Source organism: Tenebrio molitor, chromosome 5 (assembly GCF_963966145.1).
Source record: "Tenebrio molitor chromosome 5, icTenMoli1.1, whole genome shotgun sequence".
NCBI lineage: Eukaryota > Metazoa > Arthropoda > Insecta > Coleoptera > Tenebrionidae > Tenebrio > Tenebrio molitor.
In genome coordinates this window covers 7,917,439-7,940,584 of record NC_091050.1, presented here as the reverse complement: position 1 = coordinate 7,940,584, position 23,146 = coordinate 7,917,439, and the positions used below count along the sequence as shown (strand labels likewise).

The following is a 23,146-nucleotide window of genomic DNA, read 5'->3' as shown; positions in this document are numbered from 1 at the left end:
AAATAGCATATGCTTATTATTGAACAAAATACGTAAACATTGTATGTGCTACCACTATTAATAACAATTCCCCCCCACTCTCGTCTCTCGAAATGCAGCGACGATTCACGAACATCCTTACACTACTTATTTCAAATTCTACACCAAACTTCATTTAAACTCTGCGAGGTCGAAAAGTAAATAATTCTTAGTGATAGTGGCCGTAGACGTGAATATCCCGGCGAGAAAAAACAGGAATTAAAAGTGCGACATGGCTTCTCTGATCACCGTGCGTCTCAGCAAGGGAGACTCCTCCAGCTTAGGTTTCCGACTGCAGGGAGGGAAAGATTTCGGCACGCCACTGGTCATCCAAAAGGTAACCCACGACCTACCCCATCTGCCCGGGCTGGGCCCTTAATTTGTGCCCGCTCGCAAAATCGCCCGCCTTACATAAACACGATATAAATTTAGAATTGAGTATTTTTAGATTTTTAGAACGGCGTCGAGATATTAATGGCTTATTTGCCGGGAATATCGTAATTGTTTGATTCGGTGCAAGGCGTCGAATGTTCCGCTGCAATTGTCACTATCTCGGAGATGTAGGTCTCGGATTAACATTTCCGTGTTGCTTCTTCCTCCAGACAACGTGCACCGAAATTTCCCAACAACACACTCCAGTGACCCAAATGCATACAACCTGGCCGAAGAGCGCGACGCTATCGTTATTACACGTCTAATCTGACGCAGGAATTTCTCCTAATTTTTCTTCTTAATAACTGAAGCGCTGCCGGCCCCGGCACTTTCTCCAAATTTCCTCGCCTACACTGGACACGTAATCGGATAATGCACGGGTCCACCACCTCCCGGTATGACATTTATTTTATGACCACCGCAATCATAATAAATCACGGGGCAGACATAGTGAGCGCGATAAATTACCTCCGAATGAATTCATTTCGTGAAAACTGTGCCTTGGCACTTTTTCCGACAGCCCCACTCGACACCCAATCTCGATTATTTTCGCACCGAAATGAAAAATCCCGGCCCACGGAAATTATTAATTAAAAAGAGGTTCACTGCCCTTTCGCTTTTACAACATGCAAATGAGAATTTTCGCAAACGGGTTTACGTGACTTATGGAATTTGTTCGGAGGTTGTTTGTTAGACGGAGAAAAATAACGCCAATTAGGATTGGCAGACGATCAAATTACATAAACTCGGAAAACTGGCTTTATTTATATTTTGGACGGACGCTTCGATTCCGTTTCCACTCGCACCTGGCCTGCGATTAATGAAATCACTTCGGTGCAATTGATTTCGGATGAAAACTGCAACCCTTCACAGCTTTACGTAAATCAACGAATTGGTCTGTTTACAGATCGCGAAATTAATTGTTCGGCGACTGCTTTTAAAATTCTCTCAACAACAAACGTCAAACCACTTGAGTGCAATTGTCTAGTGCAATTTGTGCGGAATTTGACGTTAGCAGCGTCCATGTTCTCGCAGGTGCATAAATTCGGGATTAGTCACAGCCGCACAAACTGCTAATTATTTTTGGACCAAAGAAGAAACCTTGGTTTGCAGCAGGTGTCCCAACATATTTCGGGAAAACATGTTGGAAAGAAACGCCTCATTTTACTCATTAATGTATTTAATGCTTTCATGATATTCAATGTTCAAGGTTACAATTGTCCAGTTCAAATAAATTGCTCTTCTTCGAAGAGAAACATTTGATTGAGTCAACATTTCCATAATCCGAAGCGATAAGGGTTTTATTAATACCAAATTTGGCAAATATGTCGATGTATGAACAAAATTTTGATAGATTACAGTTCTCGTAAAATTTTAATGTAAACTTCACAAATAAATATTGAATATAAATATTGGACATGATGAATCCGATGCCATCAACGTTATTCCCGGATGATTAAAACGGGATTTTTGTTCCTTACAACAAATTTGCTTTACCTTAATCTCAAAGCACGATACTGTTAGTTAGAAACGAAAGGTTTCCTTCTTTACAAGTAATTTAATCATCTCGATGATGTCAGTCAGTCTTTGGATTTGGATAGAAACTCCTTGAAAATGTATGTCATTATTCACACTACATTTGTGAATTCCGAAATGGTGAAATAATGACACTGCGAGAAGATTGCTGCAAATTATAAGGTGGATGGGACAGTTTTACCGTAAATTTTAATCGAGTGTAAAAATTAGGTTTATGCCAAAATGATGCAGTTTTGGTGCACTGATGCGGCAAACAATTTTTCTAATAATACACTCTGGTTCTTGTATCAGACACTATACATACAATTATAGTCTTATTTTATCTACCGTACAATACACAATTGAATTATATATTTGCTTCAGAAAAATTGAGAAGTCGTAAATTTTCAATGGAGCTTTTCAGCTTGTTTTGCAAGCTTTGTCTTATTTATCTCAAACTGTCACAGTTTCCGGCGATAACATCGACTACTCTTCACTTTGCTGTTTTTGTTTTATGCATTCGTTAGGAGAAACCATGTGCATTTGACTAAGCGATTGCTAATTTGTGAGTCAGATTAATCGAACTTTTACGTAAACTCGATGATCAATGGGGCAAATTTTTCATTGTTTTAATCTCCCAGAACAAGTTATTTTTAATTTTTCTTCGTAATAATTTCATTACTTCCAACGACTTAATTTTAGTGATTGGAAAACAAAGTGGCCACCAGCTGGGTACATGTTTAAAAAAGAAATTACTCACACGCCTACCTATTTCGTGTATTTTACAAAACACTAAACCACCGAAAGTTTCGCGTGTTGGAGCACGACAGAGAGATTTTTCAAATTTATTAGAAACCTTCGGCTGTCGACGATCTTACCATAAATTCAGAAGCTTAATAGACGGCATTTTCTCGAGGTTAACCTTAATCTAATCGGATGGGATTAAATAGTTATTGGTAATTAATACCATATTAAGCCTAACGATAACATCATAATATTCCAGTTTTTGGTTTCTTCCGTTTCTGTTTTCATTTTAATGTCTTTGTTTACTTGTTCGAAACTGTTTTACTGAACATTATTCAGACCGTCAAGGTACAATCGAATATTTGCGATCGTATTTTTCGCATTCTTTCGGCACGTTCCAAATAAACCCAATTAAAAATAACCCCAAGAAGCGGCGTTTACGCTATCGCCGTCCCACGTCAAGGTTTCGCACACATAAACCTGCGAAGAAGCTCCTTCGATTCAGAAAAATATCTGACAGGATCGTGGCGCGACTCTATTGAGCCGTGACAACTGTCTCGTAATTGTGAAATTGTTGTTAATTGTTCGTGATGCAATCACAAATCCAATAAGATTCAATGTAAATTAGTGCATAATAGGTCAACGCCAACATTAACTAGTTTTAATTGCTTCTGGAACGAACGTTCTGGTCCGGGACAAAGTCGACACAAATAAAGTCGTTATCAGCAGGAAGTGGAAGAGTCTCCGAGCAAAAGACGAAATTTTCGAAAAATTGGCGCCCGACTTGGTGGCAGCAATAAGTAATAGAAGGAGATTTATGGCGGCATTGTTCTGTAGGCGCACGTGAGAGGGTATTCTATACCTGGTAAATTTATTGTTGGCAGCAGGAGAGTGTTATTTCAGGAATGTAACGTTAAATTTTGGAGTTGGCCATGTTGGATTCTATAAATAAAATATTTGGTGAATTTGAATGTTTGAGGTTTTTGCAGTGACCCAACGCGTCCGTGGGCGAGGCCAAAAACCATTAGCATGTTCCTGCAAGGTTTGAGTAATCGCGTTTTTCGGTGTGCACTGGTCGTTTGGAGTGTTTTTGAATGGAGTGGAGGCCGCCGTCTACGCTCGATGCACTCTTAGAGAATATCCTTGGCAGATGTTGCTGGAATTGTTAATAACCACATAAATAGTCCAGTATTCCGGTTGTTCAACCACCTGCAGCTGTTTAAATACCCAAGATACCTGCGAGATTCAACCGTGGAGATATTATGCCCCTCAACATACTATCTAACCCATAAACAACGCAGAAACAATTAGTTGCCATTTTTTGTCGCGGCGATCTCATGTCGACGACTCCGGCGAAGAATGGACGGACGTTCTTTCAATTATCGACAGGTTATACTTGCACAGTTTTTCCTGGTAAATCGCTTCATTCCGAGCGCAACTTAGCTGGTGTAACCTTTGGTCGTTCTTTTTCAGACGGGAACAATTCTAGAGCAGGGGCCGGGTCTTCGACAATAAAAAAGACAATTTGTATCTGCTCACTCGCGAGACCCTGTTTCGCGAAATGTTTTCGCCAAAGCTATTATTTTTTTCACAAGCCTGCAGCAGAAGCCTAAAAAGTAATCTTTTCCTGTTTTATACAGTGATTATCAACACTAGACTTCAAAAACCTAAATGAAAATAATAAATTAAGTGATTTTATTACATGATTATCAACACTGGACATCAAAATTTTAATGAATTTAAGTAATTTTATTACGATATGACAGTTTACAACGTGCACTGTCTGAAGATTTTGTCTGACCCAGTCTCAGAATGTTGTGCTTCTTTACAATCAAAGACGCATTATTGAATTTTAGTTTTTTGAGAATGCGGATTCAATTTTTTAATGAAGTTTAAAAATACTAATAAGAAAGAAGTTTTAAGTGTTGTGCAAATGTTTCTCAATCAGATCATCAAAACTAGTGCCCATCAAAATACTACTCTTACTTAATTTGAAAGAACAAAAAACGATTCTGTTATGTGATTTTCAAAAGTGCTTTAATTGAATGTTTTAATTTTTGAATTGAATATAACGAAGTTATTTTCAATTTCACCTTTTTGAGTTTTCCTAATTTTAAAATTAATTTATTATATTTACATAACCTAGTGAAGTAATGAAGAAACCTGGAAGTCAGTTACAAAATCTCTTATGTCAAATAAAGGATTTATGATAATTTTCTTCTTACGTAAGATGTTGCCGTTGAAAAATATGCGATACAAATTAATTTTTTATAAAATGCTAGGTGGAAATAAAATATTATATCTATTGTTTCATGCGTAAGACTATAAATCTGGCTCGAAGGACCAAATTTAATGTTTGTAGATAAAAGCGTTAACTGCCTTGTTTTACAGGTTATTTATCTTAAGAACAATATGATTTTTGTTACCATGTTGCTATGTGTTATTGTAGTGTTATATTATTAAAGTAGTAGGTATTCCATTTGACATTGTTACTTACTTAAAGTTAAAGCTTGACAAGAATTCGATAGAAGGTGCTCGCCCATTATCGGTCAATGGGATGAAACAGATTAGACAAATATTTTCATTTCTTATTTGTCGATTAACTGAGGGAAAAGTACCAAAAACAAGGTAATACGAAAAAAAATCAACAGGAATTCCCAGCATAACATAACTTATTCACACGAAAATAATAAATTAATGTTCAAATTAATTTAAACAACAATAATTGTCATTCATTTTTCTTTTGTTTTTAAATATCAAATTTTTACCTAATGAATGACAATAAAAAAAAAATTATTGTCATCCATTTTTCTTTTGTTTTTAAATATCAATTTTTTTAATTGATGTAAAGAAAATTGTTCTGATGAAGACATTATTTTTACGCACAATATACACAACTACGACTTAATATAAAACCGATTCATCATTATATTTTGCATATTTCTCTTTTTTATTAGCAGACGTTTGAGGTGTTATTTTCAAACAATCCGTTTACTTAACATTCGCCAAAGCACCATACAATCCACATGAAATGAAATAACGGGATGTTTTAACTTTACACGACATTACATTTTTTTAGGTTATGTTTATGCTATTACAAAAATGAACCTTTGACGCTAAATTTCAAATTTGCCTCTCAACACTGTCAAAGCTGACAACCGGAAATGCGTTTAGATTACAGTGGTACCAAAATCATTCAAATTTTCATTGTTATCAACAGATTTAGTCATTCTTTGGAATTTAAAAATTCACACTATATAAAGAGTTATTTTAGTCCTTCAAGAGAAGGAATAAAGTAGCAGTTTTAGTTTTTTGGGAGTAAAAGGGAAACCAACTAACTTAAATAATTGATAGTGGAATCGTTATGTTGATATGTTGTGTCAAAGTAATAATAAAGTAATGTGGGAACAAGAAATTTAAAAGTCCCTGCCCTTGAAAATTATCAAATAAAATATACAGCTTTTGCTGTGTCTTTTTAAATAAATTTCTTTTAAGATTACATTAAATTAATTAAATGTATTAGGTCGTGTGAAAAAAACATGTGATGGGACGAAAGCGCCTTTTCGTCCCTCGTCTAATTATTGGCCTCGCTACGCTCGTGCAATAAACTTACACTCCGGATGCACTTCAGTTCTTTATCATAATATTCTATTGTATCAAAATTGAACTCTACAGATTGTCATTTATTTATACACGTAAATCTATATTAAATTTATAGTACATTTGTAGTAAAGAAAAGACTATAGTTTGACCAATCAAAATTGAACTGATGAAAGGAAGGATTTTATTTTATGTAACAGTCTATAAATATTCTATTAAAATTTATAATTTACTTTTAACAGGAATTGATATCGAGTGCCAGTTTACTCATATTATGTACATAATTTTAATCTTACCTTCACAACTTTATTTATTTACTCGTGGATGAGTCTAAGAAAAGTAAGAAAACAGATAAGTTGAAATCTTATATTTGATAAAGCATCGAGAACAAAATACTTCCGCAGTAAACTTTAGATTTAGGAGACAGCAACACGAGATTTAGGCGTTTCTATTCGTTAAAAAATCAGTCAATAATTGATTGGTGGACGGCACCAAATGGGTGTGAGCTGCACCATTGTTTGAAAACAATAAAATCGCAATCGAGCATTTTCATATAAAAAAATAATTCGCCATTTGGCCGGGACCGTTCCGTGGTGATGACCCACCGCCCATTGGATCGAATTCGGTGTCGTGTTACGGAGTCGTGGGAGTCGCGTGTTGTTGGTGTTCGTCGCCAAAAATTCAAAATTAGAGCGGGTCTGGCGCTCCGCGAGCAGCAGAAGTGTGCCGTTGGCGAAGCCGGCCAACGGCTATTCAGTTCTTCTGTGCACACGGCACCTTCATATGATTTTGAAACGCCGTGGGATTTATAAATAGCAAATCGCAGACGGTGGAGGAGACGCCCGGGATGAGACGGTGGCTTTTTGCATGTTAACGCCTTGCAAATGAGACTGACAACACTCCGCAGATGATCGGCTCTACAGAAAAACTCCCAAATCACGCATCCGGGAGCAAAGTAGTCGATGATGGGGCTCTGAAACCGCAGCGATCGTCATTCGGAGAAGTCCCGACCGTGGGTCATGGGCCCAAAAGCTCGCCGAAATCAAGACCAACAGGATTTTGCCAAGGTCTCGGTGTTTGCCGTTTGTACACGGTAAAATTTTTTACCGATAAAATATAAATAATTCAGCATAAACAACGATCATAACATCAACACATACGGTTCCGTCCTGGGAACACAAATCATGACGGGAATAAAAAGATTTAATCAAAATTATTATTCATTTTTTGTATTCGGGTATTTTGTGCATATTTATTTTTGCGGAGGCAAATCATAAATTTTTATGATTTGGCTATTTTTACATCCATAAATTAGAAATTTTGTAGGTACTTGGCAACTGCTTCGGATTCACTTTATAAAATCCAGAGAAAGGAATATTACCGTATGCACATATCATTGGTCCAAAAAAATTCAAAATATAATCGGGTGAAACTGTAAACAGTTTAATTGTCTATGATCTAACACAAAATTTTAATCAAACAAGAGAAAGCGTTCAAAAAAGCGAATCATTATTGTATTGTCCTATCGTGATCATTTATTGTTACACCGGTTAGCAATAAATTGTGTGAAAAATTATTCGTATGGAATCGTTTATTCGCCAGCCAATAATACAATATTATTTTGACACAAGGCGGAAGGTATCTATCAACCATACTGCGATCGAAATAATAGAAATAACTTTCTAAGACGTCACAACCGATAAAAGTTAAATGGAAAATTTTTAGGTCGGGATAAGCAATCGACTTCCCTATTCGCAACGTGATTTGAAGCAAAAATACGACCTTTGTTTGGCGTAACAGTTTTAATGAAACCGTCGCACGTACAGAAATAGGTTACAGATAAAATTTATCTTCTCACATTATTCGGAATTCTATTTATATTTAAAACAATTTTTGCTGACTGGATGGAAAAACGCATTTTCCTTATCTTTACAGCACTAATGAAACTGTACAAAGGTGTGGATGACTGGAATTGATGTCGGACAAAAATGAATCAAGAGAAAAGCTGTCCTTACTTAAAATACAATTCTTGTACTTGTGCATATGAATATCCGAATGTTTGCCTCTCCTCGGATTGGAATTTCCGCTTTTTTTACGTTTTATCCGAATTAACAGATGACAGTATCAAACTAAATTTCACAGTTATTAAGAACTGCATAACTGCCAATAAATTTGCAAGGAACTGGTTTCGCTCTCTGATTGTGCAATAACATTAACAAAATATTTTTTAAAATTAATGCTGGAGGTCAAGGTAAAGAGATTCGTGCAAACTTGACTGGAAGAAAGTTTCTGATCGTTTAGTTATTGCCCATTAGCGTTGATGTCGTCACTGATTCATTCTTCTACTTAGTGCCTAACAGATACGACAAGACAATTGTTTTTTGCAAACTTGTACGGCAGCAACATTTCTAAAAAAATCTGGTTAATTAGACACAACACAAAAGGAATCTGACCTAAACCTTGTATTGTTTAGTTGAGAAACTGTACAACTAATTGACTAATTTAATTATAGTTAGTAGCGCGTTCACTGAAGAATTCGGATTAGATCAGGTTAGATGCCATCTACAGGGTGATGATTATCATAATAAATGTAGAAGATAAAAATGCGGCAAAATGTGAAACTAAAAAATTTATTTACATTTTATGATAATTTTGTTTATTTAAATATAAAAAAACAAAAACCGTTCTTTCAGCTATTTTTTGTAGGTTTTGATAACGCAATTTTTTTCACTTAACCTTGTCCTTCGTAGTTTTTGTTTGCTATTGTTTTAATCTAATACGGAAAAGAAGGTTTATGATGCACTTAAGCACTTAAGATAAACGATATTTCAAAATTTATAGATGCAATGTCAATCACTAAAAATTAAGATTAATTTATTGATAATATTGTGCATCGATACAAGTTATCACTTATCAGTTAAGAAGTATGTGTTGCCCCACCAAAAACAAAAAAAAAACTAGTCGCCTTTTAAACTATATTTTTACCCAAGTAAAATAATAGTCTTTTATGGCACAAGTGTATAAAGTAGATTTTTTATGAATGGTAAATTTGACGGCAGTAGTCGCAGACGAGTGCGGGAATATTATGAGCGAAAAAGACACTTTATGCATGAGTTCCATACAATATTTTTTCTACAATCAACACCAAAACACAATGTAAAATTTGACATTTCTAAAGCCAAGATGGCGAGATAACTTTTAATTGTTTTCAATTCACTCTTATGGTTCGACTATTTTGGTGCATATATTTGCATAACGCCAGAATGAAATAATAATACACTACGGCACTTTTTCACGCTTTTTACTTTCTTTCATTATTACCATAAACAGGTGTTTTACCCACTAAAAATAGTGAAATTTAGTAGTTTTTTAACATCCTAGAGAAAGTACTATAATATGTATTTTAATGAAAACATTAATTTTTGGTAAAATTCTTGCCATTGCTTTATCATCATTTTTATTATCGTATTCACTCAGATTTTAAATGTGCACGCTTCAACGTGATGACAATTTGTGACACGCTATGTTCCCCCTTGTAAAGAAAAGTATTGCTTTATGCACATGTTGCATAAATATCTATTGTCTATAGCCGTAGGAAATTAGTAACCTTTTTTTCACTTACTTCAAACAAGAAATGTTGTTTATTTTTTCACGTGTAAGAAAAATGACAGCAGTCTCTCACATTTTCTCGTTACTGTGGAAATTAAAAAATAACAAAAAGGAAAGCAAAATGACCGCAATTTGTTAGTGTAATGCCTGACAATTGATTTCAAGTTGTTGATTTGAGGTTGTTGTTACATTTTGTTTATGATGGTGATTCCCGAAATGTTTACAGCAATGTTTGTTTTATTACCTTTAATTATATTATTATTATTTATTATTGTTAATAAATTTTTGCGTAGATGTTTAACCAACATTAAATATTAATTTTATTTCTTGCAAAAAGAAATTACAATTCTGGGCTACGTAACAGCAGAGTTTAATCACGCAGAATCGATACAAGAAAATTAAATTGATAAGATGATTTATTATGTACTACAAGTCGAGATAAAATTAATCATGGTAATTGTGTTCGCTACCATATGCTAAAACACGTTAGGGTGCACACATTGTATGTTTCAATCCAGCTTTGATATCGGCTTTTGATAACAAACTAATCTAAATCGACAAACTGTGTTACACTGTTTCAATTGAAAATATGTAGTTTTAACTACCGAGACAACTGGAAACAAAATTCTAAAATGACAAGAGGAAATAAAACGAACAGTCAGACAGGAACAAGATATTACAACCCATTTATCAAATTTTATTATAAGGTTATAAATACATGTCCAGTTATTAATATGTACTTGTAGGTATGGGTAACGACGTTAAATTAACAAGATTTATTACCAAATTTACATACCTAAACAAAACCCACATTGAAATAAATATCTGTCTGCAAAGACAGACCTCAGGTTTGCAATTCTCTAATTATTTTTTCAACTCAAGGTCACCTGCGGAGAAGATGTGAATAAGATAAAAAAAAGTATACGCCCTGGATGATATGAAGATGTTTCATGGAAAAGTGGATTTTGTCCTGTTTGCTTTTGCACACCCATTTTATCAATATTTCTTTATAAATACCTATGTATTAATTAAACATTCACTCATTCAGGTGCAAATATTGACTTCTGCCACTCCAGTAATTTTGTGCAGGTAGAGCAGTGTTATCGACAATAGCACTAGCCCACGGCACGTAGGCCGGAGTAAAAATAAAGTGCAAAATTTTCATGAACCAAGTTAAATTTAAAGCAGTGACTAACTCTGTTTTTAGTAAAGCTGCTGTATACACGGTCATTAAAATATTGGACAATTGTTTGTTTATTGCATTACGGTACTATCGTCGGCGCCAAAAATGGTTGATGACGCCATTAACGAGACGTCACCCATGAAATCGGACCTCACACGAGACTCACGCATTCCTCTTCGATCTACAAAAATAATCTCGTAGATAACGTCCGCGGAAACCGGACGTGGTGTGATCAGCGACTGGTCATTGCGGTTGCCCAGCCCGAGAAGAACTCATCGAAGAAACGGTCGAGACGGTGTTGCTCGCCGATTAATTTCCTCATGTATCCTGATCGCTCCGGGAAATTGCGATTTTTTTTCTGCGAAGACGGTCCGCCGGATTTCCGTTCACGGTCTGCGTCCTCCGCCACTTAGCATAAGTGCTTGCATCAGTTGAACGACAGGAAATGCTCGCCGGCGGGCAATTCGAATTTGTAACGAGCGAATTAGAAGAATGTCCGCCGAATGTTGCCACCGCCTACCGCGCGGCAATAATGTTCGTTATTGTTCGCAGGAATGTTGCAGGTTCTCGGCTTTTTGTTGCACTTATCGTAAATATTTCGAAGGTAAATGGGTTTCCGTCCAGACAAGGTTTTATAAAACAAAAAGTGCAGACGAGCAAGACTACAAAAATGCAAACAATGCAACAAGTCATAAACAACGACGGACTCATTTTGTTTACTTGTGTGCGCAATTTTTTACTTCTGCGAAAACACAATTGAAAAGCTCGCTAACGAGCCTGATTCGACACACTCGCTACAAATTCCATTCCTTTGTGGTAGCACCAGGACCGTGATGATTCAATTATAAATGTGCCGGGGTGTAAATATAGGCTATTTGCGAATCAGTTCCGATAAATGCAACGAGAGGTGCCATCGGTCGAAGACTTTCCGTCTTGCATATGCCTATTTTAGGCGGCTGACTCATTCCGCAAATGTTTGCGACGAGGGCTAACCCGAATCAAAAACTAGACAAATTCCTTCCGCCAGACTTCAAACTCCCCGAGATTAATTCGGAACGTCTGGTTTTCATATTTCGGCTTTATCTACACATGAATTACGATTTGTCTTGCGTAACTCGATATCAGAAAGGAGCTTTTATGAAAGCAGTAAACTGACATCGATTCATAAGACGTCTAACCGCTTATTCACTACATTTTTCACTTAATGAAGACCATTTACGAGTTTGCAAATAAAGCAGTGAAATCTTAATAACCAATAAAACCAAATTTAAAAACGCTGTAAATGTGCGCGCTCTGGTATTACTAGTCCACAAACATTAGCACTTACAAGTAATGGCCGACGCCATTAATAATGAATTTTCGTTATCTGCGAGCCTAGGGCAAGGAAGTTAAAATCGTACTTGCTCCACCACCTACTAAATATTTATGACCTGTTTTTAAAGCACAAAACCACACTTTATTGTAAATACCTATTTAGATTTATTTAAATAAACTGTTTTGGATGCGTCCGATACACAATACATGTTGTTGCTTATGTTGTTTGCCAAGAGCTTTTTTAAGTGGTGTTTGAATTTATTCATAAGTCTACACCTGCCCCTGCATTATCATTTTGTCCTACAGACGCCTCTAAATTCATTTCCATTTCACTTAAGCAAACTCGAACCCATTATTTTCTACATTTAAATAATACAACGAACTACTACACTGGAAGCAATTTATTCATTTCGGTTCGTTTTGCTGTTAACTCGCCGATAACGTATCGAAAAATTTTGTTCAAGCGTGGCTTTTTCAAGGTAAAGATTACACAAACAGGTATGGATTCGTTTAACTATAATGGGAGTTTTTCTCATGTGTAATGGTTAATGCGGCTTAAGCACCAGGAACTCTTAAATGTTTACATTTCACTTAGTAATAATCTCCGAGAAGAGCTCTGAAATGTGTGTGGTCAAGCAAACTTTCTTTTATTCGTCAACACCTTTATCACCGTGACGTTTAATCTCCTGAAAATGTGAGTAATCTCTTAGACCGCTCTGGAACTTCCTAAAAAGGAGAGTCGATATAAGTGACTAATAAAAATGAAAGCCCAGTTGTCACGTTCATGTAATTTATCCAAATAATTAACACGTACACGCACCCAGCAAGAATTTTGAAAACACTTGGTCAAGTTATATCAAAATTGGTATTTGTTCAAAGCTCTGCACATTTTTCTGTCGACTTCGACGTTACTCTTCCGCTGTTGTCTCGCGTGCTCCAACTGACCTCTCAACTTATCTAGATCAGGACTTTGTGCTAATTTTGCGGTGCGAATTGGCACACTTGTCCGTTTCGGCTTTGACATTCGAGTTTGCGTAATAAAATTCTTCACATTCTCAATCATCTGTCTCTGTCTCTCTTTATACTTCTGAATACACTTTCGCTTCTGTTCCAGTTGTTGTTCCATCTTGATTTTCACCTCGGACAGCTTCTTCTGTAAGTCCGCGATGGACATTTGACAGAGCAGTCCTAAATTGGGACACTCCGTAGGGTCGAACTCTTTACCCTGATGGAGAGACTTCAACTGATGCAATGTTTTGATTTCCTCGATCAACTTGACTTTCTTCGCCAATTCTATCTGCTCTTTCTCAAAGGCCTCTTTCAGAAGCTTCTTCCGTTCGTCTTTCAGCTGAAGCACTTGATTCTTTTTCTCTTCTTTCAGTTTCATCTCCGACTCTTTGGCGTTGCGTTCGATCTCTTGACCTTTCTTTACCAACATTCTCATTTTTTCTTGTTCATTTTCTCTCCAATCTTCAATTTTCTTCAAGAATTCTTCACGCTCTTCCATAAATTCCTTGAAGCGTTCCTTGTTGCACTCCAGCAGTCTCTTTTTGGCTAGAATTGCCTCTTCGAACGTCAACAATCCTTCCAAATGTTTCCGTTCGACGTCCTCGATAAACTTCTGTTGTTCAAATCGACGAACGTTCTCCTCCAACTCCCTGTACTTCTCCAAAGTAGACCCTCCCTCCAGTATTGCTTCAATATCCTTTATTTCCTTCTCTTGTTCTTTGATGCAGAGATTAGCCTCGCGCAGCACCGCTGCTATATTCCCTTTAATCTCCACATTCTTCTTTACACGTGGAGCTTTCTTGGCCTTGAATTGTGGCGGAGGTACTGTTTCAGGTACAACAGGTTCTTTAGGCTTGCAATAGTGTTTGTCCAAAGCTTTGGCTTGTGCCAACAGTTTCTGAGCCCTCAGTTTATTTTTTTCAAACTCACTTGCCAGCACTTTGTCGATGTTGTCAACGCGATAGAGAGACTTTGGGATCTCTGTTGCTTGAAAAGTTGCGATTTCGATGGGGGTGTTGAGAGGCACAACAGGTGGAGCCTTTCGGCGTTGAGTGATTCTCATATGGTCCGGGACAGTTGGAGGTTTGGGTGCCCGTTTAAGAATTTTCTCTTTGTATAGATACTCATCAACTTTCTTCAGTATCTCAATTTTGTTCAAAATCGGGTTGATAATGTAATTTAGCACATACTCGTCTTCAAAAAACTTGCATCCAGTCAGAGCCGTTTGAATTAAGTTGTCTTCGTGCCAAAAGTATTGAAGTATTTTTCTCTTGAAGGCACATTTGATGTCTTTGAAAACCTCGAACAGTTGTTGGGGGTCGGCTTGGTCGGAGGCGAAGAGTACGAGGAAGATGACCATGATCAGTCTCACATCGTTGTAGTTGCGGAGGTTGTGGTGCGCAACGAAATTATTTTTGATTGCTTCGAGGAAGTTTTTGTGAGTGACAATCAAGACAAACTTTTCGATTTCATCGTCGTTCAAAGGGCACGACTCCGCAGACGACAACTTTTCTTCTATAAACTCGTTACCGGTCACATTAGCACTTTGATAGTACTCGTGGAACAATTTTAAGATATTATTGTACGCTTTCGTGTTCATTTTGAACATTGACGTTGTCACAATCATTTTTCTTTTTTTTTCAGGTAAATGGTGGCTCCCCGGCAGAGAGAGCTGGATTATTGGCCGGAGATTCCGTCATCAAAGTAAACAACACAGATGTCTTTAATCTGAGGCACAAGGATGCTCAAGACGTCATAATTAGAGCCGGTCCTGCGTTCGAAGTCACGGTTCAGAGGTAAATAATAGGATAAGTAATTGCTCAATCTGGCCTTGAATGGCATTATTGATCAATTGCCCAAATTGATTCTATTTCGATACTTTAGGGGAGGATCAGTGTGGAAACCCACAGTTATTCCTACTACAGGACCGTTGCCGGCAGGCAGCCCAGTCACTAAGACCTCTCTGGCAGCTACCAAAAACGAAAACATCGGAAGCATCGGTACTGGACACAACCTATCAGCTAAGCCCTTCAGCCCCCAAGTGAGTACCCTTTATTCTAATTTTTATCAATAAAATTGGGTCATTTTTAGTTGAACGGAGCTGTAAATGGTGGACCAAAGTTAGTCAATAATCAGTATAACTCTCCCTTGAAATTGTATTCTGAACAAAGCATAGCTGAGACCTTATCTGCGCAGACAGAAGTTTTATCAACGGGAGCTTTAGGGTGAGCAAATTTTGCAATTGAATCCGATCCGTTTCCTTCCAGAACCAACTGTCTGCCAAATTACTAATTTTAAAGCCATGTCAAGTATCAGACGCCAAAAATAACTCGATACGTCACATAAACTTGCATACTCTTTTACACAGTTATCTAACGTCCCAGAAAATAATGTTGAATAAAGCGTAAATTAAGAGAACATTTGGTCATCTGCCAGATTTTGTGCAATCATTAAGTATCTCTTTCCGATCGTAAAACGTTCGGTGATATTTCAGAGTCAACTTTAAGAAGAACGAGAGGAACTATGACGCCTCCAACAGCGCCGTTTTCCGCATGCTGCAAGAAGCCGAAAATGAACCAAGAACACCAGAAGCAGGTACTTCTTAAACTGGTCCTCGGGTGTCATTTTCGTACTCTTGGAGTTGAGAATCATCGATAATCGCTCCAAGATTACGTGAGCACCACTTGTGTCTGTAAAACTGTTTTGTCCCCAAAATTTATTCCGAGACTTTCTCGTTGGTAACTGTCGATAATAAAGACTGTACTAAAGCAGAGCCAGATTCAGGAGTAGGAGGAGTAACACCTTCGGCTGTAACCGGGTTGAGGCACGTTTCCGCACCGGAGACTCGACCAGCCCCGGCAAATCCCCAGCTCCCTCCCGGTCAAAATATTTGTGCAGACTGCGAGCGTCTGATAGTGTAAGTAGATTGTTGCAGTGGTCGAGAGTAGCGGGTGATGGCGGCGTGACACGATCAGGGTTGCTTTTGTCTGTAATTGGCCATGTTTTGACGGTTTCTGTTTTTTCTGTGGTTAACAGTAAGTCCCCGTCCCGATTTATACGCATCTCACGGCCGACAAGCTGCGTCGCCGAGATCTAACACCTCGTTAGACGACCACAGTCGGCTAAGCAGTCGATTGGGGGATTACCCATATACCAATAACCCTAATCAGGAGGGAGTCACTAAGTGTACCGAGTGCGAAAGGGTCATCGTGTAAGTCCGACTTTGATGTTGGATCGATGTTGTGCCCCCTCAATAGGCCCTTCCATGTAGACATCTTCGAGCTGACTATGCACAGTATTCTTGGTCGTTCCATGCATGACCTCTACTTAGTTTCTCCTTTAGATTAATTTCCTCATTACATGAATGTCGTGTGCTCTGAGTGGATGTAACGTTCAGATTGTTTTCCTCTTTTCTTCAACTCTTCCGACTTGTTGCAGTGGAGTCTTTGTACGCATCAAGGATAAAAACTTGCACGTTGAATGCTTCAAGTGTTCTACTTGTGGAACTTCACTGAAGAATGTTGGGTGAGTGTTTCGAAAGGAAACATCGCAGAAACCGTCATCGCTTGTTTGCAGATATTACAACATCAACAGCAAGTTATACTGTGACGTACACGCTAAGCTAGCTGCAAGGACCAACCCTCCGGCTCCCAATTTGGTACCCGTAACAGTACCACCGTGAGTCCCAATCGGTACCAACTTTTCCACTCTACTCATTTAATTTTACAGCGGTAGCAAAGCTCCCGTTTCGGCAATTTCCTCGGCCTTAGCGAGCCATTCGTTGCCGTCACCGTCGCCGCTGTCCCCAAAAACCAATTTGGCCCAACCCTTCCAGGTAAATGTTTGTCCGAAACCCATGACGTTGTATTCTGTTATTTTTGTGTTGTCTATGCATGCATTGCATTATTTTAGCTGATACAAGACGATAAAGAAGCGAATCTTTCAACGCCTTTGCACAATCTAAGTATAACATCAGAATCTAACAGTAACAAATTCAATAATTCTTTGCTAAACAATAGCACTCCACTTTCATTCAACAAGTACTTGAATAAGGTGAGGACTAAATCATTAACGGAATGAGTAATTATTCGGTCTATTGGGTGTTCACATTCGTGTGTGATAATTGACTGGGTTTTATTTTTAGGCTGGAAATTATTCTACCACTCCTAAACCGTTTTCGAGTGTTAGTGCACCATCCCAAAGTTTCAATACTTTGCCCAGAACAGCGCCGTTGTCGCCTGCTGCACCTCCTGCGCCGGCTCCTGCCCCACCGTTCAGTCCAGCGTCTTCGGCTGGTAAGTCTCTCAACTAGTAAGATATCTTAGGTCGCCCTGAAGCCAAATTAGAAAAATATTGAACGTAGTTATTTTGATTAGGACGTCTTCCTTCTGCTAAACCAGCCGGTTCCGTATTCAAAGGTATAATAGTTGCAGTTTGAAGGCCGCTTATTTGTCCTTAGGTGCTAATCTTGGGTGACAAGTAGTATAACATTTGAGGTTACGATTATAGTATCAAGAAAGCTCCCTCTTCCTTCTTTGTGTTAGTGACTTGCTTTTGATGCTCTGTATTTATTGTTCTGGTACTTATTTATCATTTAATCTTCTTTACAGATTATAAATCTTTTAATCCCAAACCCCGTCCTTTTTCTCTCGTGTTAGATAATTAAACAAGCCGCCAGCTTCAACTTTCTTAACATAGTAGAAAATTAGATAAATCAAACTAATCTGTTGTAAGTTCCTCGATGTTTTTATAATAGGTGTATGATAAGTTGTAGCTTTTTTCCATATCCTTATGGAGTTTTCTTGATATTTTCTCTGTTATACCATTTTGGTCTACCTTAAGATATAATGTAACAATTTATGCTTGATGCCTACTAATTTTTATTTTTTTATTTTTTCCTTTTCTTTCACCTTTTGACTTGATGTGATCGCCTCACCGTTGCTCGTATCTAACCCTTGCAAATGTTGGTTACTGACTAAAAGGTCGTAGTGTACAGAATATTGTGTGGCCGCCTCCGCCAGAAGAGCCCGAAGTTCCCACAGCCTGTCCCCTTTACGTGCCTCCAGCTACCCATCTCAAAGTAATTCCTAAAACCATCGAACGAGACGATATAGAATATTCCGAGGCAGCATCCGAAACTGGATATTTAGAACTTGACGAAATAAATATAATGGCGCAATATCAACCCAAATTGTCTTTGTGTTCTGAAGAAGTCTGCGGAATAACCGAAAGAAGAAGCGCCACGGAGTGTATAGAAACCATATCTGAAACTCTGGAGACTCAGAGATTAATTGAAAATGTGTTAAAGAACAGACCGCCTTCGCCACCTCCTTTAGATCGAGATGTTGTGATTTCAGAGAAACGTTCTGAAATAGCTCAGTGTGGAAGTTGCTGTATCAAAAGCGATTTTGTGTGCAGTGACAGCAAAACCAGCTGTGAACTAGTAAGACCAATCGATTTCAAACCAAATACAGTTGAATGTAAATTGAAAAGTCAAGTAGAAAATGTAGTACCCAAAAAATGGGAATCTCAGATGGTGCAAGCTTTGAGAATAGATCCAGATGAAGATCCTTTTACTCAAATTCCAAAAAAACATTCTTCGAGTGCTTTAGCGTCAGCGTTAGCGATTGCTCCATCTGAACCCTTTATTGCACAACCACCAACTCGTTTAGATCCGGTACCACTACCTGAAGAAACGGTACCCTATTTTCCACCAGAACATCCAGTCGTAATAGAGCCAAAAGAACCTAAACCCGAAAAGCCTGATAGTAAGTTTGTTAGAGCTCTTCAGACAGCTCCCGAATGTCCCTTTACGCCTGTAGGGGCAGCACCGGTGAAGAAAAAGAAAGACCCTACTGAAGAATTCTTCAAAGAGCTGCCAAAACCCCAGCAAAAATTGACAATGAGGCAAGCTCTAACAACCGCTTCTGACCGACCGTATTCACCCCTGTTGTCAGAAAGTGTTAACGTTAGTGTAGAAAGTAAAGTTGAAGAATCACATATAGAAGGAAGTAAAGTTGAGAAGAAGTCTTTGCTAAAACCACTAAAACCAGCAGTTCTGCCAGCATCATTTCAGAAGCCTTTTGTCGAAGAGAAACCACGAGCACCCAAACCCTTTCCTGTTGTAGTGCATGAAAAGAGAGAAGAAAAACAAGAAGAGAGGCAAATTGATGTGAAAAAATCGACAACTGTGGAAAAACATCAAATACAAAGTACTGTGGATGAAACTATTGAACATGTGGATGAAGATAGACCTCAAGGGATGTATCCGTTGTTCAAAGGTTTCAGTTGCTCCTTTGAAAATAAATCCGAACATTCACAATTTAAAATTGAAATATCAACAAGTCCTCCTACAATTAATCTGGACCGGTCTCAAACACCTAACGTGAAGGTGTCCCGCACTGGTGCAAGTAGTGAAAGCATCACCGAAACGGTAACTGAAGAGTCTCAGATTCGAGAAAAGGCAAGTCAACAGAAGGTAGAAAAGCAAACAGAGCAAGTTATATTGAAGAAACCTTTGCCGCTGGCATCAATTTTGCATAAACCTGAAACGTTGCCTCAGTATCAAGTAAACCTTTCTGAGAGTGTTGAAGCAGATTTACAGCTGATGCAAAAAATTGAATCTGCAAAAAGTCGCCACGAACAACAAAAAGTGGCTGCGGTGCCGCCACCTAAGCCACCAAGAGAGATTCAGACAAAACCCATAATAACAATACAACCAGGAGATAGTCAACCTCTTCCTGAAAAATTGTTTAAACCTGTTTGCGAGGACAGACCTCCAAGTTCAACATTTTCGCCTCGTCCAAGAGCAGTAACGCCAAGCATGATTAATAAACCACCACCGATAATTCCCTATTATCAAGCAAGTTTGGCTCCTCAAGAGTGCAGAGCACCGGAAATTAATCTACTCGATCCTACAAGTCCCGCAATCTCTCGATCTCCAAGTCCTTGCCCAGACAGGAGGAGTCCGTCCCCTTTCCGTTCATCTGTTGGTGCTGCTGCTGCAAGGCCGAAATCTCCTGCAGCCGGACCTCCACCTAATCCATTAAAATCTAACAAACCTCTTCCAACTCCAAGAGACTCAAAAGTGGAAGAAGCGAAAAGAAACTTGACTTCGTATATTCCACAATACAGAAGCAAGATGGAATTGGTAGAAAACGTGCAGAGTCAACCTCGCCAAATGTACGTGGCTCACGCAGAAGCACAAAGTGTGTCAGGACAACAGTTGCAGCAAAGTGTTGTCAGCAGTCAGCAAAGCTTGCAAGTTGATTGCGGGAAAAAGTGCATGATGAGGGAAGACAGACAAATAGAAGATGCCGTGCGGTCTCAAATCATGTCTAAACAAACCGGACGAGGTACCATGTCGACGGCAATATCTGAAATGTCTCATTCTGATCATTTAGAACAAATGAGACAATCAGAGCGTGAAAGCATTGAACAATCGAGTGACGGTCGGGTTCAGGTTCAGAGAAAGAAAACGGTTACGGAAGAGTTTGAACACACTCAAAAGGCAAAAATGATTCAGATAGAAAAAAATATTTCCAGTACGAAGTGTCATCCTTTCAAAGATGTCAAGGATCCTGTGGTCGACACACCGGGTATCATAGGAATGCACGTGACGAATCCTCAACCAATCGCGTCTCCCTTTTTAAAAAGTAAATGTTCCCAATCGTGTTCCCTTCCTTTGCCGCAATCTCAATCTCGACCCCAACAAGCTTCTTCTTGTGCTCCTCAACACCAAGTTCAAGCTCTTCAACAATCCAAGCCACCAGGCACTCCTCAAGTTAAACACGTACCTGCCCCATCACTAACGTCTGCCATCAGACACGTTTCCGCCCCTTCGGGTTCTGCAAAGAAACCTAACCAGAATGTAAACAAATCCAATATTCCCGTTCCCAATGCAGGTCCAGGTTCAGGTTCAGGTGGTGGTCGTCAAGCCGGGGCTGTGGGTGTAGCACCGAAACGTGGTCGTGGCGTTCTTAACACTGCAGGTCTCGGTGGAACCAGAATACCACTCTGTGCATCGTGCCACTCGCAAATCAGGTAGAAATGAAAAAAAAAAATGTGGTTTCTGTGGCGACTAATCTTTTTTGTTTTGCTGTTGTGAGTTTTATGTGTTGATTTTTGCATTTTTAGAATACTCTAACACCCTAGCTAATAAGGAAACCAAACGTAGCGAACTTCATGTGCAAATCGGCGACAATAGTAGCATTCCGGTGTATAGCCAAGTCAATATTACAATACCTGTATCCACTTCTCCTCAACTAGATTCTAAAGGATCGTCTCCTCGATCAGACTATTCCTCTCAGTCGTCCTCCAGCTGCAAAAACCCCCAAAGCATCGATCCCGCAAGAGACAAATTTTTGGCAGATTTGCACAACAGTGCTTCTGTGAAACGAAATAATTATTTGTCCGAGCCTTCGTTCCACTATTCCTCGGCTATGTACTCTCAAGTTTCTAAACCACAAACCACCAAAGAATTTGCTCGGTACCAATCAGAACCAGATTTGAATTTACCGGACAATTTAACATTCGCTAACAAAACGCACAACGACGCACTAACAAACGCTGAAGATGTGGCAAACTCTAAAACTGACGCACCAGTGTGCTGTCAATGTAATATTGAAATTGCGAGGTAATTTTGCATGACTGTTACGATCTGATCATTTTTTAATGAGTGTCGTGGACGTACAGGGGTCCATTTATTACCGCTCTTGGTAAAATCTGGTGTCCAGAACACTTCACTTGCGCGACGCCATCATGCAGACGTCCTTTACAAGACCTTGGCTTCGTAGAAGAACAAGGACAGTTGTATTGTGAGTACTGCTTTGAACAGTACTTGGCTCCTCCTTGCTCCAAGTGCAGCGCTAAGATTAAAGGGGTACACTCTGCCCATTTTTTAAATAACACTCTCTACAATGAAGCTGTTCCAGGATTGCCTCAAGGCCATCGGAAAGAACTTCCATCCGGAATGCTTCAATTGCGTCTACTGTGGAAAATTGTTTGGCAATTCTCCATTCTTCCTCGAAGACGGCAACCCTTACTGCGAAACTGGTTCGTTTGAAATTCCCCATTTAGGCCAGAATTTAACTTGAGCTCGTTGCAGATTGGAACGAATTGTTCACAACCAAGTGCTTTGCTTGCGGCTTTCCGGTCGAAGCAGGTGATCGCTGGGTAGAAGCGTTGAACAACAACTACCACAGCCAGTGCTTCAACTGCACGGTAAGTTCACAAGATGTATAAATAGGGGTGACGGTAACGAGTTTCTGTCTCAGATGTGTAAGAAGAATTTGGAAGGACAGAGTTTCTTCGCTAAGGGAGGTCGTCCCTTTTGCAAGAACCACGCCCGCTAAGAGCAACGATGTTAATACTAATTACGTTACCATATTTATTTTGTGCTTTTTCTTTCGAAATAAATGTATAGGCACCTACTTAAACTTCACCCTTCTAAACATGACACATGAGTTACTTACCAAAAGATGCGCCGATATACACTTGTTTTGTATATTGGTAAATTGTTAATAGTGCTAGTCCTAAAGTGTTACGCAAAATGTACTTGTTTACAAAGTGAAATGTAGATATGTTAAATAATTTAAAATCATTAAACTTACATTTTAAGTGCCATTATAAGATGTAATAAATAGATGGACTGTTCTTGGGCAAATTCTCTATAAATAAATATCTTAGATGTACGTACTAATTGGTTTTTGTGTCTACGCTAGA

The 23,146-nt window shown here is 38.6% G+C and overlaps 2 protein-coding genes across 10 annotated transcripts; one reads left to right on the top strand and one right to left on the bottom strand.

Annotated features, from left to right (window-relative positions):
* Window positions 1-110: 110 nt before the first annotated feature.
* On the top strand, window positions 111-23,119 carry Zasp52 (Z band alternatively spliced PDZ-motif protein 52). Of its 8 annotated transcripts, XM_069048905.1 has the most exons (17): window positions 123-355; window positions 15,068-15,219; window positions 15,308-15,464; window positions 15,515-15,648; window positions 15,918-16,018; window positions 16,460-16,634; window positions 16,862-16,948; window positions 17,000-17,101; window positions 17,153-17,258; window positions 17,336-17,476; window positions 17,568-17,718; window positions 17,800-17,841; window positions 21,328-21,466; window positions 22,118-22,304; window positions 22,357-22,477; window positions 22,530-22,645; window positions 22,699-23,119. In XM_069048905.1, the coding sequence occupies exons 1-17, from the start codon at window positions 251-253 to the stop codon at window positions 22,774-22,776; spliced, it is 2,094 nt and encodes a 697-aa protein (XP_068905006.1). In that variant the 5' UTR covers window positions 123-250; the 3' UTR covers window positions 22,777-23,119. The 8 variants fall into 8 exon arrangements, with proteins under 8 accessions (XP_068905004.1, XP_068904999.1, XP_068905002.1 ...); XM_069048898.1 differs by lacking the exon at window positions 17,800-17,841 and having other exon boundaries at window positions 115-355; window positions 18,406-21,466; XM_069048901.1 differs by lacking the exons at window positions 16,460-16,634; window positions 17,800-17,841 and adding an exon at window positions 16,196-16,340 and having other exon boundaries at window positions 115-355; window positions 18,406-21,466.
* LOC138131724 (cilia- and flagella-associated protein 99-like) lies at window positions 12,802-15,084 on the bottom strand. 2 transcript variants are annotated; one of them, XR_011159883.1, is made up of 3 exons: window positions 13,236-15,084; window positions 13,086-13,141; window positions 12,802-13,031 (listed from the first exon to the last, which is right to left on the bottom strand). XR_011159883.1 is itself a non-coding variant. In XM_069048906.1 (2 exons), the coding sequence occupies exon 1, from the start codon at window positions 15,048-15,050 to the stop codon at window positions 13,272-13,274; it is 1,779 nt and encodes a 592-aa protein (XP_068905007.1). In that variant the 5' UTR covers window positions 15,051-15,084; the 3' UTR covers window positions 12,802-13,141; window positions 13,236-13,271. The 2 variants fall into 2 exon arrangements, 1 of the variants encoding a protein (XP_068905007.1); XM_069048906.1 differs by having other exon boundaries at window positions 12,802-13,141.
* Window positions 23,120-23,146: the final 27 nt, after the last annotated feature.

Bases quoted from the DNA above. Each gene is read 5' to 3' on its own strand.
- Zasp52 (XM_069048898.1), top strand. From the start codon at position 251: ATGGCTTCTCTGATCACCGTGCGTCTCAGCAAGGGAGACTCCTCCAGC. The intron at 16,949-16,999 runs GTGAGTGTTTCG...GCTTGTTTGCAG, and splicing joins ACTTCACTGAAGAATGTTGG to ATATTACAACATCAACAGCA. The intron at 17,477-17,567 runs GTGAGGACTAAA...TTTTATTTTTAG, and splicing joins TCAACAAGTACTTGAATAAG to GCTGGAAATTATTCTACCAC.
- LOC138131724 (XM_069048906.1), bottom strand. From the start codon at position 15,050: ATGATTGTGACAACGTCAATGTTCAAAATGAACACGAAAGCGTACAAT.